The 17,730-nt window shown below is 46.8% G+C and overlaps 1 protein-coding gene across 4 annotated transcripts in view; it reads right to left on the reverse strand.

The window, feature by feature from the left end:
- Window positions 1–15,869, reverse strand: part of RNF24 (ring finger protein 24) — an 80,586-nt gene extending 64,717 nt beyond the window's left edge. For 2 of the 4 annotated variants that reach the window (XM_077933739.1, XM_077933737.1), the window contains exon 1: window positions 15,716–15,848. Coding sequence is in view for 1 of the 4 variants with exons in the window: in XM_028744131.2 (XP_028599964.1) it covers window positions 4,839–4,894 (56 nt within the window). In the remaining 3 variants the exon portion in view is untranslated. Of the gene's footprint in view, window positions 1–4,838; window positions 4,935–15,715 lie in introns of all 4 variants that reach the window. The other 2 variants (XM_028744131.2, XM_028744134.2) reach the window with 2 other exon arrangements.
- Window positions 15,870–17,730: the final 1,861 nt, after the last annotated feature.

Genomic DNA, 17,730 nt, shown 5'->3' on the forward strand with positions numbered 1-17,730 from the left:
GCAAGTCCTAGGCTCTGTGGTTTAACCCAAAGCGCCACCCGCGTCCCACTCACCAACATAGATGGCTTTAAAGGAGGATTAGACATTCTGGGAAATGGCTTAGACTTTGGCCCATCAAACCAGTCCCATCTACTCAGGTAAGGGCATCCCAAAGTTTCAGAAAGCGGGCTCTTTACCCAAGATCTCAAGGGCTGAATGTGCGGCATTGTGCCCAAGGTGTGCGCCAAGCCACCAACAACATCCCTCCGAGATGTTTCTGTTGTTAGCAGAGAGAGGCTGGGCAATTTCACGGCAGTTGGGCCATCTGCTTCCACGACTCACCTGGCAAAAAAACAGATGGGTCATCTATCCCAGATCCCAGCTGCGTGTTCCAAGCAGCAATCGCACCTGCTCCGTTGATATTTAATCCCTACTTGCAGGGATAATTAGAGGTGGATTTGCTCACGGTATTGAAAACCAAGACAGCCACCCTCCTTGCCTTTGAATCCAAAGGGACCGTAGCTGGTTAGAGGGGTGAGTTCCCAGGTTGGATCCATCAAGCTTTCACTCACTCACTCAGTTTTGCAAACTCTTTTGAGTGAAGACGTCTGCCAAAACCCCACATCCACCCTGGTGACACGACACCTATCTCAGTCCCCGGAGAACACTGATGCAAGCCTGACTCTTGAACGCTGTTTGAGGAAGCTTAGGGAGTTTTCCTTGGATTTATTTCAGCTGATTCTGGCCAGGCGCAGAGATCCATTCTGTTGGATTCCTTGTCCCAAGGTGAACTGCCAAGGCTGATGCACGTGTTATATAACCAGCGACCCACAGCCAAAGGCACTTCGAAGAATTGTTATTAATATAAACAAGAGAGCCTTGTTGCATCTTAAACACTAACCACTCTATTGTGGCATCAGCTTTCACAGATATTATATTATATATTGCTCTTCACATCGTAGAGATGCCTTCTTGTTCCCAGGCGCTGTTTCAGCAAAATCTCTCTCACACACACCCAGGGTCCCTTTGCATCTACTTGATCCTCTTCCTACTTGATTCCCCGCCCACCAGCACCTCTGCCACGGTCCTCACTTTACAGCCCCCAGCCCATCTTCCACTTCCAGGTCTTGCCCATTTCACTTGCGTCTGCTTTTAAGATTTCTGTGGCTGACACTGTTCCCTTTCATCTGGGATATTGGTGAACATTCCATGACATCACAGAAGCTCAAGCCAACACAGCAGCGCTTGGAGCCTAGGAAGCCGCCTTATACAAAGCCAGAACAATGGTCCGTGTAGCTCGGAGCAGGATCTCTCCCTGCCCTGCCTAGAGATGCTGGGATTTGAACCCAGGACTCTCATGCGTAGCTGAGACACAAGAGGCCAGAGTTTGAGTCTACTCTTTATAAGACAGGGATGGGGAACCTGTGACTCTCTAGGTCAGTGTTTCCCAAACTTGGGTCTTCAGCTGTTTTGGACCACAATTCCCATCATCCCTGACCACTGGTCCTGCTAGCTAGGGATGATGGGAGTCGTAGTCCACAAATAGCTTGGATACCCAAATTTGGCCCTGCTCTAGTTGTTGGATTACCAACTCCCATCAGCCCTAGACAGACAACTCAGCCAATGGGCAGGGATGATGGTAGCTGCAGTCCCAAAAACATTTGTATGGCGACGGGATCCCTTTGCTGTAATCCAGTAGTTCTCCAAGAGTGTGGCACTCCACACTGGTGGGTCAGGAGAGGATGGCAAGTGTGGCAGGAAGATTCAAGGACAATCAAAGAGACATTTAAACATTTCAGTGTAGCATCAAAATAATATGTTTTTTTATTTGCAGAATATGGGTAGATACCTTTTCAAAATGAGAGCAAGACCATCAAAGAATACCAAGGAAATTGAGAAAAGGGATTTTCAACTCTGACAAACATGAAAGATCAGAAATGAGCAGGTCTCAATTTAGACCTAGCCTAAGTCTAATTTGTCCTATATTGATCTAATTAGACCCAATACAGAGGTTACCTGGCAAAAGCAAGCTCACACCTCTCACTGTGTTTTCTATACATACCTAAGGTATGTATGTAAGAGGCTTGTTTATAATTATATTTTGGGAATGATTCATGTTCTTTTTTTAGCTGTGTTGTTTTGTACTTTCTGGGTGTCCCATAATAAGTAATAATAATAATAATAATAATAATAATAATAATAATAATAATTTATTAGTTATAGCCCGCCCATCCGGCTGGGTTTCCCCAGCCACTCTGGGCGGCTTCCAAGAAAAGATTAAAAATACATTAAGACATCAGTCATTAAAAACTTCCCTAAACAGGACTGCCTTCAGGGCTGTCCCATGATCATATCATAAAGCAATTGTGTTCCATGTTAGAAATCAAGCACGGCTAGGAGTTGCTCCTTTTTGTTTTGCGACGTATTTCTTATCAATAAAAACTTTGATGTGGTGCAAGCACATTTTGATTCTGAAAGTGTGGCCAAGGCTAAAGGCCAAGACTGAAAAGTTTGAGAACCACGGCCTTAAAGGCATTATGTAATTAGAAAAACGAACCTTTCAGATTAGCCAACGGCCGGGCTAAACCAGATATGCTTTTAACTGCATGGTTTCTATTTATCGGTGCCTCATCTGTACTTTGCAAACCTCCAGCCTCACATGCACGGAGATTTGATGAACTAATCTGAGTCCATCTTTGTTTCCGCTCCTTGTTTCTGTCTTCTCAGTGCATGTCTTAGTTTATTGAACAAATTGCAAGAGAGCTGCAATTGCTTTGCTGCCATTGTTACTCTTGATTGTACCGTTTAGATTGTTCAAAACTCAATAAAATAACATCTTTTTTAAAAAAAAACCTCTCCCCTGAGGTTTATGCCTTCCAACTTCTCTTTCAAGATTTTTGCGCACGATCTGCCAAGTAGCCGATTTTCCATAAACCTCGCTCTCCTTCCTCTGCGCCGCTGAAGGGAAAGGGTTAACTTTTATATACAAGAGTATAGCTTTTATAATAACAGCACCTGCTGCAGAATCTTTTTGTCAACAAAGAAAAGAGATAAAGTCGAGCTGGTTCATTTGTGTGAATTTTACGATTTGCCTGCATTTAATATATCCCCAACAGGATACGAGTTCCATTTACTGCTGTCAATACTTCGCCGACAGTGGAAAGCAGATCAATGGACTGCATGAATCAATGTGCCACTTCCCTTCCAACATGTACCTTTCACATGGGATGCGCAGGTGCTGAGGACAAGGAGCAGCTGGAAGCACACCTGGAAAGTCCTTCAGCAAAAGGACTTCCATGCGGAAGGACAGGCAATGAGGCGGTTTTTGATCCCTGCATTTCACACTCCTCCGATCACGAGGAAGTTGCAAGGACAGCTTTGTACGTAAGCTGAGTCCATTTCCCACTGAGGAAAGAATACTGGAGAGAAATGGTGTTTTCAGGATGCAGTCAAACCGCGGTTGTCAAACGTAATCCGTTCCAGAAGCCCGTTCGGCGTCCGAAATGTTTGACAACCGAGGCGCGGCTTCCGATTGGCTGCAGGAGCTTCCTGTCCTCAAACGGAAGGCACGTCAGACGTTCGGCTTCCCAAAAAACGTTCGAAAACAGGAACACTTGCTTCAGGGTTTTTGGCATTCGAAATGTTCCAAAACGGAAGCGTTTGGGAACCAAGGTTTGACTGTACCTGTTTATTTCCCACTTGCACATGGCAGGGCAGAGTCTCAAACTGAGTCATGCTCTCCCAAACTCGCATTCCCAGCACGTCTGCATTCCCATCTCAGCGACATCTATGCTGGCTTGGTCATGCACACAGAATGGAAGATGTCAGGATTCCCAAGGATATGCTTTATGGGGAGCTGGTTTCAGGCACCAACTCTGCGTTACAAAGATGCCTGCAAACGTGACATGAAGTCTGTCAACGTCAACCCCTTGCAGACGACCGCAGGGCCTGGAGGCAGATCGTCAGGTCATCCACGCACAGCAGTGACCAGAGGAGGAACAAGCACTCGGAGGAGAATAGAGAGAAGAAATGTCACGGCGCATCTGCAGCAGCACAACCGGACGCCTTCTTCTGCCCCAGCTGCAACAAAACATGTCTCTCGGTCTCCGCATCCACAGCAGGCGCTGCAAGTTCCAACCGCTTGACTTCACCCCCAAAGGTAAAAAACATATTAAGATTTGAAGAAATTGTGGGAAATGATTGTTGTTAAAAAAACCCCTGAACTTATGATATTGAGATATACAGGACTTGATGGATTGTTTTAACGAAAGACTTTGTTCCAATATGTGAGATTGGATTCCAGGCCAAGACCAGCCAAGATGAAGAAGGTTTTAAAATTGGATTGTTAACTATATAAGCTTTTATGGATGTGCATAAACAAGTACCGTATTTTTCGCTCAATAAGACGCACCCGACCATAAGACGCACCTAGTTTTTGGAGGAGGAAAACAAGAAAAAAAAAATTCTGAATCCCAGAAGCCAGAACAGCAGTCCCTCTTGCTGCGCAGTGATACGTCTTGCTGTTCTGGCTTCAGTGATAGCTGTGCAGCCTGCATTCGCTCCATAAGACGCACACAAATTTCCCCATACTTTTTAGGAGGGGAAAAGTGCGTCTTATAGAGTGAAAAATACGGTATATTATAATGGAACCAAGAGGGGGAGTGGATGGAAGTCAACCAAAATTTATGGTTTAATTTGGTTATGATTTTTCATATATATATATATATATATATATATATATATATATATATATATATGTATATTCACCCCCAAAGGCGTACTCCTCCATTGTCTCCCGAGACGGACAGATGTCAACAACAAGCTGAGCAGTGAAAAGCATGTAAACGTACAGTGCTTACCTACTAAGGCGACACCATTTGCACAAATGCAACAGGAAACATCCACCTCCTTCCATCGTGGACCCTAATTTCCAAATGGGCAGCCATGTTACTCCGCTACAGGAAAAACAACAAAGATTCCCATAACACCCTTAAACATTGTTGGTCTCCAAACTCCCATCGGCCCCAGTCAGCATGGCCAGTGGTCAAGGATGGCGGGAGCCACAGTCTGAACTATCTGAAAGGCACCACCCTTAAGCTGCGAGACAACAGTTTGTTGCCAGTGCTCACAAACTTTCCCTCCAGTCTGCGCACAAGAAGGTGGGATCTTTGTGACAGCTAGCAGCCGCCAGTCACCTACGTCTAACAATACAGTGAGACCTTGGTTCTCAAACGCCTTGGTACTCAAACAACTTGGAACCCAAACACTGTAAGTGTTCCGGTTTGTGAACTTTTTTCAGAAGCCGAACGTGCTCTGTTTTGAGTGTTACGCTTCCGTTTTGAGTGCCACACTTCCGTTTTGAGTGTTACGCTGAGGTCTGTCTGTTTTTGCTATTTATTTTGCGTTTCCGTTTTTGCAGCTCTCTTTTATTGTTTTTGCGACTGTGTGGAAGAACCCAGTTCAGCTACTGACTGATTGATTGTGTGACTGCAGTACATTGTTTATTGCTTTCATTTTATGGATCAATAGTCTCGTTAGACAGTAAAATTCATGTCAAACCTCTGTTTTAGGGGTTGTTTTTAAAAGTCTGTAACGGAGTAATCCATTTTGCATTACTTGCTATGGGAAGGTGCGCCTTGGTTTTGGAACGCTTTGGTTTTGGAACGGACTTCCGGAACGGGTTAAGTTTGAGAACCAAGGTACCACTGTACAAGAAACCTATCTAGCTATCAGACACTGGGAGATTGTAGGACTGGAGAGGGCTAAGGTCCTGCTTGCAAGAACAGGATGTCGGATTATATGGGGCACTGCCCCATCTGTGACCTCGCTGCTGAAAAGCAGGGAAAGATCACAGGGCCGGGTGTTACACCAGCACACAGCACATGTTAATCCGATCCACTGATTTGCGCCCGAGCCACCAACATAATTCAAAACACACAAAGAATGTGGACAGAACAAGGTGTCAAATGCGAGGCAAACCTTAGTCAACTTCACCCCGCCACTAAACCAAAGCATGACCTCTGCCGGTGTGAAATCAGACATGTATTATGACGTCTCTTCGTAAGGGTTGTGACTGCGTAAGCGAGCGCATAGTATGCGGCAAAAGAAGCCGTCTAAGCGCCAGTTCCGGAATTGATTCCAAAGTCCTGCAAGCAATCTGAGATACAAGGGAATAGATGGAAGTGATGCATCAATGGAACAGTACTTGAAAGAGTTACAGAAGCCACGTGGAGGAGCATTTTAAGAAAGCACTGCAGATAAATCAACACACAATGGCCACGTGTCAACTCTCCTGCCAGAACAGGTTTGGCAAAAGGAAGTAAAAACCAGGGAACCATCTGCTCTCTCTTCCCTCTCCCATCATGTTTACGATTATATTACCTTATTAGTATCAATATGTTAATATTAGGCAGCTGCCTTCTCTGTTCTGTTCGATGCCTACCAATAACTTTTTGTTGTTGTTGTTTAAGCAACCTAAACATTATTTATGGACATTAAAAAAATAAATCTAATCATTTTATCTGTATTTTGAAATTTTATTTTTACAGTTTTATTTGTTTTTAAAGTCCACCTTCGCCACTGTTTTAAATATCTATTTCACAGCATTTTATGCAAACGGCTTGGCGATATTTTGTCGGTTGAGCAGCAGGTACATTTTGCCAAAATAAAATTAATAATGCACATGGTGGAAGCTGCCATATAGGGAATCAAATGAGTGATCTGTCTAGTCCAGGACTGCCTGGGAAGGGCCGTAGCTCAGTGGAATAACTTCTGCCTCGCAAGCAGAAGGTTTCAGGTTTGATCCCCATCATCTCTGGGTAGGGCTGGGAGAGAGAGCACTTCCTGAAATCCTGCAGAGTCACTGACTTGATGGAAAGCACCTTTGCATAATAATAATAGTAGTAGTAGTAGTAGTAGTAGTAGTAGTAATAATAATAATAATAATAATTTATTTATACCCCACCCATCTGGCTGGGTTTCCCCAGCCATTCTGGGGGGCTTCCAACAGAATATTAAAATACAATAATCTATTAAACAGCCCTAAACAGGGCTGCCTTCTGTTGTCTTCTAAAAGTCTGGTAGTTGTTGTTCTCTTTGACATCTGGTGGGAGGGCGTTCCACAGGGCGGGCGCCACTACCGAGAAGGCCCTTTGCCTGGTTCCTTGTAACTTGGCTTCTCACAGTGAGGGAACTGCCAGAAGGCCCTCGGAGCTGGACCTCAGTGTCCGGGCAGAACGATGGGGGTGGAGACGCTCCTTCAAGTATACTGGACCGTGCCTAATACTGTATGTGCCTAATGCTATGCGAGAGGACCAGTTCTCAAGATGCAATGACAAACAGAAAGTGCAATTGCTTCCAAAAGGACAAGAATGGAAAAGTGTGCTTTCTTTAAGTACAGTGGTACTTTGGTTTAAGAATAGCTTAGTTTATGAACAACTTGGATGAAGAACGCCGCAAACCCAGAAGTAGGTGTTTTGGTTTGTGAACTTTGCCTTGGGAGCAGAACGTTTTCTTCCTGTTGAGTGTGTTCCATTAGTAAACTGAGTCCCCCGCTGCTATGGGAAAGCACGCCTTGGTTTAAGAATGCTTTGGTTTAAGAATGAACTTCCGGAACGGATTAAGTTCGTAAACCAAGGTACCTCTGTAGAAATCTCCGTGGCACCATATCCATTAAAGGCCATTATCTGCTAAAAAACCAAAACCATGGTTACTTGCATGCTGGCGTGCGCGCCAATTCCACTGCAATACTAGAAAGAAGAAATTTCTTTGGCACTTTTGAGACTGTTAAAGCAGCGCTAGGAGAGATGACCAGTGGAGTTTGTGCCTACTCCAGCAAAGGATTGATGCCTTATGCAGAATCAGACCACTGGAGCCATCCAACTAGGTTTTGTCTTCACTAACAGCCGGCAGCTCTAGGGTTTCACGTGAGACTGAACATTGGAATTTCCGCATGTTTCCTAGCACTGAGTTACAGTTCTTCCCCAGCACATCTCCTTGGAAGCAGGCCACGGAGAGGCCCATGAAAATTACCACGTTCATGGGTTAAGGGGCACAGCCTAAGATTTCCATAATCCAGGTGTGTTGGGGTTTGCACAGAGCTGAGCTGGTGTCCGTACACGCTCTATCTATCTATCTATCTATCTCACACACAGCAAAGGGATAGCAAATTATTGTATACACAAAGGAAACGAGACACCAAACACCTCTTGCATTCCAAAACAAGGTCTCAGAGCACGTTTTATAACTTTGCTTTCAGTTGAGCAAGGATGCTCGCAGCCTTAGTTAATCTTTAATACACGTTCGAACCAGTGATGCAAGTTGTCAAGGAATCCACTGGTACAACGGCAGGGAAGCCTTTGTTTGCTTCAGTCATGTCGCAGAAAAAGAGCAAGTCGTGATGGTATTCACATCAAGCCTAAAGCAGCAATGGCATGGTCCATCATAGGGTTGAGTGGAATCCTCTCAGCTCGAACTGGAATTAATTCCCAAGCGGAACAGGGGGAAGATGCCAGCGTCCATGTTCCAGGGAACCCTAATTAAGCAACAAAGCAATCAAAGGAACCTCTGCTTACAACCATAATCTGTTCCAGAGGTCCGGTCATAACTAGAAACGTACACAGAGGCGCACTTTTCCATAGAAAATAATGGAAAAGTGAATTGACGATGAAAAGCACCCCCTAAAACAGCAATTCAACATGGATTTTACTGTCTAACAAGACCATAGATCAATAAAATGAAGACAATAATCAATGTACTGTACTATAAAATAAATAAGACAGTACAGTCATACCTCGGGTTACAGATGCTTCAGGTATTTTTCGGGTTGCGGACCGCCGAAACCCGGAAGTACTGGAACGAGTTACTACCGGGTTTCGGTGGTTGTGCATGCGCAGAAGTGCTAAATTGGGCTTTGCACATGTGCAGAAGCGCCGAATTGCAACCTGCATGTGCGCAGACACAGGTTGCGAACACTGCGGGTTGTGAATGTGCATCCCGCACGGATCATGTTCGCAACCCGAGCGTCCACTGTATTGTAGATGAAAAAAAAGATAACATTTCCCCCCCCCTTACGTGCACTGAGGGTGGGTGGGCTTACCTGGCTACAAGCTGGGGGTGGGGCAAGGGTCAGTAAAGAGCTGATTCGCTTCAGCCAGGGTCACTTCTTTTTCTTGCCAGGCCAGGCTCTTCTCTGGGCTTCCTCAGGTTAGTTCCTTGGCGGGGTTTGGGGCTGCAGTGTGCCCTGCTGCGCCTCTTGCAAGCGGCACCTCTTCCACAGCTTCGGGGGTGGGATGGGGGCCCTCTCCCTGGCAGTAGAGGCCCCAGCGCTGCCCCGAAGCACCTACTGAAGGTCGTAATGGAATCGTACGTAAGTAGAGCCGTACATAAGTCGAGGTTCCACTGTACCCTGCTCCACGTCTCTTTGCGTTACTTCTGGAGGACTCTACTTGCAGACTGGACGGCCTCAGCAGCATAGCATTAGGCTATACATTGCATCCTGCAAAACTGGGATCCATGGGAACTGAAATCTCCCATGGCCCCCTGAAAGTACAAAGGGCCAAGACGCTGTGCTGCATCCTTTAGGACATTGGGTGGGGAACATGCAGCATTCCAGATGTTGTTGCACTACAGCACCCATTATCCCTTATCACCAACCACGCTGATGGGAGCTATAATCCAGCAACATCTGGAGGACCACAGGCTCCCTTCCCCACCATTCCTTAGGGGACAGAATGGAGGCTACCTATTTCTTCTAGACGCTAGTACAAAATATACTAATGCAAAGCGTGTGTATTGAAGGTATAGTGTTAAAAACTCAGATATATAAGCTAGGTACTCAATGACTCCTTAAACCTGGGTTACGGTCACCAAAACGGAATGTCCACTTGCCATTCTTGGGCCAGGCGGCTCAGAAGTCGTGTTTTTCAATATGATTTTTTGGTCCCTGAAATTCATTCTGATTGTGCAGATAAAGTATCACGGACAGAATTCTACTGGGTGTGTTGCTAGTGCGTGAAAACGGTCAAGATCCAAGGATCCCCAGGCGTGCGCCTCCAGATGGTGGAACAGGCATCTTCACTTGGTCACAAATGGGCGATAGACAGAGGCAAAATGCGCCTGACTCCTGGCGAATTTCGAATGCTGGTTGGGGGTGAATAGGAGTATAGCATCTAGATCAAGGGAAGTAATAGTGCCACTGTATTCTGCTCTGGTCAGACCTCACCTGGAGTACTGTGTCCAGTTCTGGGCACCACAGTTCAAGAAGGACACTGACAAACTGGAACGTGTCCAGAGGAGGGCAAGCAAAATGGTCAAAGGCCTGGAAACGATGCCTTATGAGGAACGGCTAAGGGAGCTGGGCATGTTTAGCCTGGAGAAGAGGAGGTTAAGGGGTGATATGATAGCCATGTTCAAATATATAGAAGGATGTCATATAGAGGAGGGAGGAAGGTTGTTTTCTGCTGCTCCAGAGAAGCGGACACGGAGCAATGGATGCAAACTACAAGAAAGAAGATTCCACCTAAACATTAGGAAGAACTTCCTGACAGTAAGAGCTGTTTGACAGTGGAATTTGCTGCCAAGGAGTGTGGTAGAGTCTCCTTCTTTGGAGGTCTTTAAGCAGAGGCTTGACAACCATATGTCAGGAGTGTTCTGATGGTGTTTTCTGCTTGGCAGGGGGTTGGACTCGATGGCCCTTGTGGTCTCTTCCAACTCTATGATTCTATGAGTTGTAGCTCCTTGCAATTCATGGCCCAATTCATGCAGCAGAACAGAGTCATTTCCATATACCCTCTAAAAGCACCCAAGCTAGATCCATTTCTAGTCAGCTCTGGACCTCCAACGATCGGGAATCTAACCCAGCTTTACACTACAGGCTGCAGGTCAGGGGGGAATGTATTTATGCCTGAATGGCTCCCCTGCTCTCATTCACAGCATGCCAGGCAGAAGGCTAGGCTAGAACGCTTCTCCCCGACACTTAGTTTTCTATGTGCAGGGAGTATATATGTATTTTAATGGAGCAGAATGCTCCCACACTCCCGCAGCTTGAAGTTGTACAGTCCAGGAACACTTCTGCCATGTGATCTTCTGTTTGTGTAGATTATAGCAGCTGAAATTAAACTCATGTCCAGTAATCAGACGGCTAAAATGGAAGGCAAGCTCAGCTTTCCTAGCCTTCAACTCCGAGGGAGGATTCCCTGCAACCAAACATTCCTAATTTATTAGCCATCGTCATGCAGATTGCAGCGTGCCAAGAGAAGAGGACCAGGACAGAGCATGTCAGCTGTTCTGTCTGGCAGGGAAATAAATGCAAGCTGGAGAGACATTGGACGTGCAACTACTGCCGTAGGGACAGAGCTGCACAAATGTGACCTGGAAGAATATCCCTTTGCAAGGCCAGATATGAATATCAAGCATCGCTTGAGCAGTGGCTGGGCTGCCGGATCTTAGGCAAATAACCAAAGTGGTACCTGCAGTGAAAAGCCATGCACAACTCCAGACAGGGGTTTTGTACACAATCACTGCTGCATTCCCCCAACCCACATGCTTTGCCACCTGCCATGTGGACGGCACACGGGCGCAAAGAAAGTCATTTGGCTCTTCTTACAAAGCGCACAGGTGGAAAAGGCAACCCAACGGAGCAATTAATGTTCCAATTACACAGAAAAGGTCTCACTCCTGATTCTGCCGTGTCGCAGGAGCATGAGCCCCATGTGGAAGGCTGTCAGAACTTCCACCCAGTTCTTGTATGCCAAGGGTCAGAGTGAATCGTAGAATTGGAAGGGACCCTGAGGGTCATCTAGTCCAACCCCCTTGCAACGCAGGAATAAGCAGCTGTCCCATACGGGGATCGAACCTGCAACCTTGGAATTATAAGCAGCATGGTCTAACCAACCTATCCAGGCTCTCTAATCTGGCAGAACTTAAAATGCAAACTGTTCCTCCCATTTGTGTTGAGACATTCCAGTATTTTGTGGTCTTCTGGTTCCCAATGCAAATATTAAGCAAATAAAAAAGTAAAGGTAAAGGACCCCTGACAGTAAAGTCCAGTCGCAGACGACTCTGGGGTTGCGGCGCTCATCTCGCTTTACAGGCCAAGGGAGCTGGTGTTTGTTCACAGACAGTTTTTCCAGGTCATGTGGCCAGCATGACTAAGTCACTTCTGGCGAAACCAGAGCAGCGCACGGAAACGCCGTTTACCTTCCCGCCGGAGCGGTACCTATTTATCTACTTGCACTTTTTTGGGGGTGCTTTTGAACTGCTAGGTTGGCAGGAGCAGAGACTGAGCAACGGGAGCTCACCCCGTCGTGGGGATTCGAACCGCTGACCTTCTGATCGGCAAGCCCAAGAGGCTCAGTGGTTTAGACCACAGCAGCACTCACGTCGGTTTAAATCCATTTGTAGATCCAAGCACACGGAAGTCTTTGCTTCTCTACGGCCTTACCTTTTTCAATAATCCAAGTTTCCTTTAGATCAGAACAACCATGTTGGTGATAAAGTCTAACACCTGTAGAGTGTTTTCAAGGTGTTCAATGGATTTCATATGCATCATCTAGTTGTGATGCTACATCATCCCTGTCAGTAAGCTAGCATTATTTATTTATATGACTATTTGTAAGCCACCTTCCACCTCTGAGTCACAGAGCAGTGTACAAAAATATTGTCTCCCATTTTCCAGATAGGGGGACTGAGGCAGAGAGCGCACAGCTCTCTTAAGACCACCAAGTGAGTTCACGGCAGAGAAGAGAGAAGTATCAGCTCAGCCTCTTAACCTCTATTCCACACCAGCTCTCCAAAACCTCTCAGTTCCACAGAAGTCTACCATAAAAACATCCAACGATTGATGCCGACCCTTATAAAAACAAAAAACCACCCCAGAGTGTGGCTGGTGTTTGAAAATTAACTCGCAGCTCTGTTAAAACAGCTACACATCTACTCCACGTACTATGTATTAATGTTTAATTTCACCAAAACATCTAGTCTCAAATTAACACCATGTGGCTACATGCAGAGAAGACAGCTATCATCAAAGAGGAAAGGAAGAGAGGTCTCAGACGGTAACACTGAGCGTTTTTGCACAACTCCCCCAGAGAAAACCACAAGCCTGTTTTGTTGTTGTCAAAATGACGTTATTTCTTAAAAAGCTGGAAATTTCCAGCAATGTACACCTACTGGACTTCGAGAGAGCAGAACAGAACTTGCAGAAGGGCAGAGGCACACAGGCAACTTAGCAAAAAGGAGGAATCTGTGGGAATCGCAGACACCCCAAAACAAGGATAGCAAGACAATAGGAAGCGCACTCTGCATTTCGAAGGAGTCCTGCAAGCAAGCAGAGCCACTAAGCCAGCTTTCCGTGTTGCTAAGCACGTTGCAGGCGCGATCAGGAACTACAAATGAAAAAGGGAAGGCCGGAGAGAAGCAATATGCAATCGAAATGCATTGCCAAAGTTTCTTTAGAAATACACACACACAGAGGAAATCTTTGGCATCTCCTGTGATATTTGCAAAAGGGAGTGGCGGAGGCCAGCATCAGGGGGCCAGAGAACTTACATTGGCTCCTCAAGCTATCAAAACCAGCTGCTCTGCAAACACCCCGGGGTAAATTTCCACACTCTTACGCTTTGCCTATGGCAGCAGTTGGTCTCTAACATTGGCTGAGCCCTGCAGATGTTGAGGGGGGGCTCTGATTCCCCTTTAACCATGCAAACATCTGGAGAGCACCACTTTGGCAATCTCTGCGTTCTGGTGCTTACACCCCCCCCCCCGCTACTCCCCACAACCTAAGCTCTGTGCTTTCAGACTCTCTTCTACTCAGCGCAAGGAATTTACTGTGCTCTGCTGGCTCACTCTATAATCAAAGGCTATTTTGCAAAGGAGGGGAGTCGCTGAGAACTGCTGCAACTTCCTCTCCAGACATATAAAAGACACTCTTATAATCTTGTCTGATCTGCCTTTAAACAAGCCAGGGAACTTGCCCTCCTGTCAACTTTTGAAAGACGGGAGGCTGGATGGTTCGCATTTAAAAGAGGAGCTGGACCAGCTTAAAGCGCACACACATCCACAGATATCTGGGCCTGCGCTCAGCACAGAGGAAGAGTCATCCAGGACCCAGAGGGGGAAATCCATGCAGCCACTCAGTGGTGCCCATGCTGTTTGGCATAACCCAGTTCAATACAGACTAGCAGAGAGACTGGGCATTGCAACCTGGCGAGGCCAGCCAAACAAAACAGCAACAACGGAATTAGAAACTGGGGCAGTGCCTAGGGGACCTGGCCTTTCCCCCAAAGCCAAGGTGGGCAGAACGGATCCAGCCCTTTCGGGACACACATTAATATATATATATATATATCCACCGCCGCGACGCTGCCAAGACGTGTTGGCATCTCCCCTAAGGGTTACCACATTATTTCCAAACACACCTGCCCACGCTTTCTCGGCTCCACAGAACAACACCCCACAGCAGCCTCGAACTGCGGTGCACGTGTCAAATAACCCCTTAGGGAACGACACACCCCACACACCCCACAACCTGACAGGAAAGGAACCCATGACACGGCCACCTCCCAGTTCCCAGGAACAACCCAGACATCATCCGGAGAACACCAGCATCACATGCTTCCGCAGAAGGGATGGCAATACAGGTATGCTGTGCAGAACAGCTGTCCCGTTTCTGGACGGCCCCATAGAAAACACCTTCTTGGCTCCAAGGGGATGGCAAGCCCCACAGCTGCTCTGGGGGAGACATGCCTCCTCAGCCCCACAGAAGCCCCATACAGACTCCAAGTCTAGCTTAGCCCCATACAGAGAATGAAAAGGGCACAGTTTCAGGGAGCATATGAGGTCAGGGCCCCCTATCCCACCCCCCAAGTTCCAGGTACCCCCCCCCCCACCAAATGTCTTCCCTACAGCTCCCAGCCCCACAGATGAGACAAGATTCCTTCCCCACGGCTCTACAGCGCCCCCTGGCAAGAGCCGTATGCACCACCCCACCGACTGCCCCGTCGCGTCTTCTCACAGCCCTATAGACGGGACCCCCAAGACCCAGCTACCCCCTCCTCATCGCCCCCAGGGAAGGCCGTCTTCAGAGCGCCCTCCGGCCCATCTCAGCCCCATAAGAAGACAGAGAGCAGGGAGCGCGCAGAGAGGACCACCCAGCATCTCTGGAGAAAGGCCGCCCCACTCGGACGCCCCACAGAGACCCACAAGGACAGACCACCCGCCTCTCTCCCAACCAGTAGCTGGAGCCAAAGGCATCCCAGGCGGACGCTCTTTTCCTTGGGGAACTGGGGGCAAAGAGGGAAGAGAGAAAGGACAGGCGGGTGGCCCCCCACCTCCTCCCTTCCTAGTCTCCCCCCACACCCCAAATCCCCCATAGATGCTGCCACTGGGAAGGGGAAAGACAGCGCAGACAGCAACCCAACGCGCATCTCTCCTCTCTTTGTTGTAAGTCACAGACAGGACTGCCCTCTCTCTGTGCAGCCAAGCAGGCAGGCAGGGGCAAAGAGAAGCACCTCAGAGCACCCCCCCAAAATTTATTTTTTTATTGCACGAGATACTGAAAGCTGCAAAACCCCATTTTTTTGCACGGAAGGCTGGAGACCTTAAGGGAAAATACCCAGACACCTCATTTTTGCATGGCAGGCTGGAAACGACCCCGACCCACACACCCCACCCCGAACGGAGAAGAGGGGTGAGGTTTTTTGGGGGGGGCAATGCACACGCAGGACTAGCTACTCACCCAGAGGAGATGCTGCTGCCTGCGCGCCGGCGGAAGAGTCTGCTCTGCTCCGAACGTTGGCAGCCGCTTCACAGGCACAGGCGCCGCTCAATGCCAGGCGGGATGGAACGCAGGCACACAACAGCGGGAAAGGGACCCGGATGCTGGAACACTCCGCCCCGCCAGCAGCTCCCTTCACCCCCCCCGCCCCGCCCCGTTTCTCAGGCCCCGCCTACAGGGTTTGCCCGTCGAAGGGCAAGGAAAAAGCGCCCCGTGGCGCGGCTTCCCGCTCCGTAGTGCGCAGGCGCGGTTTTGCTGCCTTTTTTTAGCTGGCTTCGCATAGGGAGACCGTGGGAACTCTAATATAATAGAATATAATAGAATATAATATAATATAATATAATATAATATAATATAATATAATATAATATAATATAATATAATAGAATAGAATAGAATAGAATAGAATAGAATAGAATAGAATAGGATAGAAATGTTGTGCTATTCTTAATCACAGCCAATATAATATATTTTAGTAAATAATCATCAAGAACATAATAAATGCAGTTATTAAGAATAGCATGTTGTTGTTTAGTCGTTTAGTCGTGTCTGACTCTTCGTGACCCCATAGACCAGAGCACGCCAGGCACCTCTGTCTTCCACTGCCTCCCGCAGTTTGGTCAGGCTCATGTTTGTAGCATAAAACAATGCAAACAGCATAAAACAATTAATAGCATAAAACAATGTAAACAGCAAATTATTAGTCTTGCAGTAGTGGAGCAATAAAACTGCTAGCACATTTGCAAAGATAAGTCAGGGTCTGGAAGGGTTTCCCACACCCTCCAACAATTCTCTGATGAAACTAGGGACTAGTGTCCTAATGCCTCTTGGCTGCCTTGATGGGGGATGGTGAAAGGTGTGTGACTCTCAGACGCCTCTGACAAAAGTCAGAAACATTTCCATTTTTACATGGGAGGAGCGAGACATGCACCCATCACTATCGCCTCTGCTCTTTTTTCCTTTTTCTTTTTTTGGAAATAATTTTTATTTGATTTTTCCAATACAAAGTTTTAAAAATCCAAATATATATCCATATACAGTGGTACCTCAGGTTAAGAACTTAATGCTTCCCTGAGGTCTGTTCTTTACCTGAAACTGTTCTTAAACTGAGACACCACTTTAGCTAATGGGGCCTCCTGCTGCCGCCGCACCACCACTGCCTGATTTATGTTCTCATCCTGAAGCAAAGTTCTTAATCCAAGGTACTATTTCTGGGTTAGCGGAGTCTGTAACCTGAAGCGTATGTAACCTGAAGCGTATGTAACCTGAGGTACCACTTTACAGAGATTTCTCCAAATCCCAGGACTTCCCCTCCCCATCCATAGAGTCCCATTTTAAACATTTTAAACTGCATCTTCTTCCAAACTCTAACTTTTGTATCAATCCATATTGTGCATGGTAATTGTTATACGACAAGTGGAATCAGAATCCTGCCAATGTTTCCATCTGCTTACAATGGTCTCTTCGATAACTCATACGTTTTCCCCATTCTTTTGTAAAGTTTTTGTCCTCTTGGTTCCTGAGTTTTCCTGTCAGCTTTGCCATTTCAGCATAGTCCATCAGCTTAGTTTGCCATTTGTCTCTGGTAAAGACCTCGTCTTCTTTCCATCTCTGGGCTAGTAGCATCCGGGCGGTTGTTGTTCCATGCATAAAAAGTCTTTTCTGATCCTTTGGGATGTCAGTACCTGTAATTCCTAATAAAAAAGCTTCTGTTTTTTTAAAACAAAAGTTATTTTAAACATTTTTTTCACTTCATTATATATCATCTCCCAGAAAGCTTACAGGTCCACCACATATGATAAAAGGTACCTTCTTTTTCTTTACATTTCCAGCAGATATTTGCACTTGTCCTATCTATCGCCTCTGCTCCTGCTCACCTCTGGCGTCTGGCCCTCAGAAGTGTACCTATGGGGGAATGTGGCCCGTGGACTGTCTTGCCAGAGTGGTGCATGCTCTGGTTGTCTCCCACTTGGACT

This window comes from Podarcis muralis, chromosome 9 (genome assembly GCF_964188315.1).
Source record: "Podarcis muralis chromosome 9, rPodMur119.hap1.1, whole genome shotgun sequence".
Taxonomy (NCBI): domain Eukaryota; kingdom Metazoa; phylum Chordata; class Lepidosauria; order Squamata; family Lacertidae; genus Podarcis; species Podarcis muralis.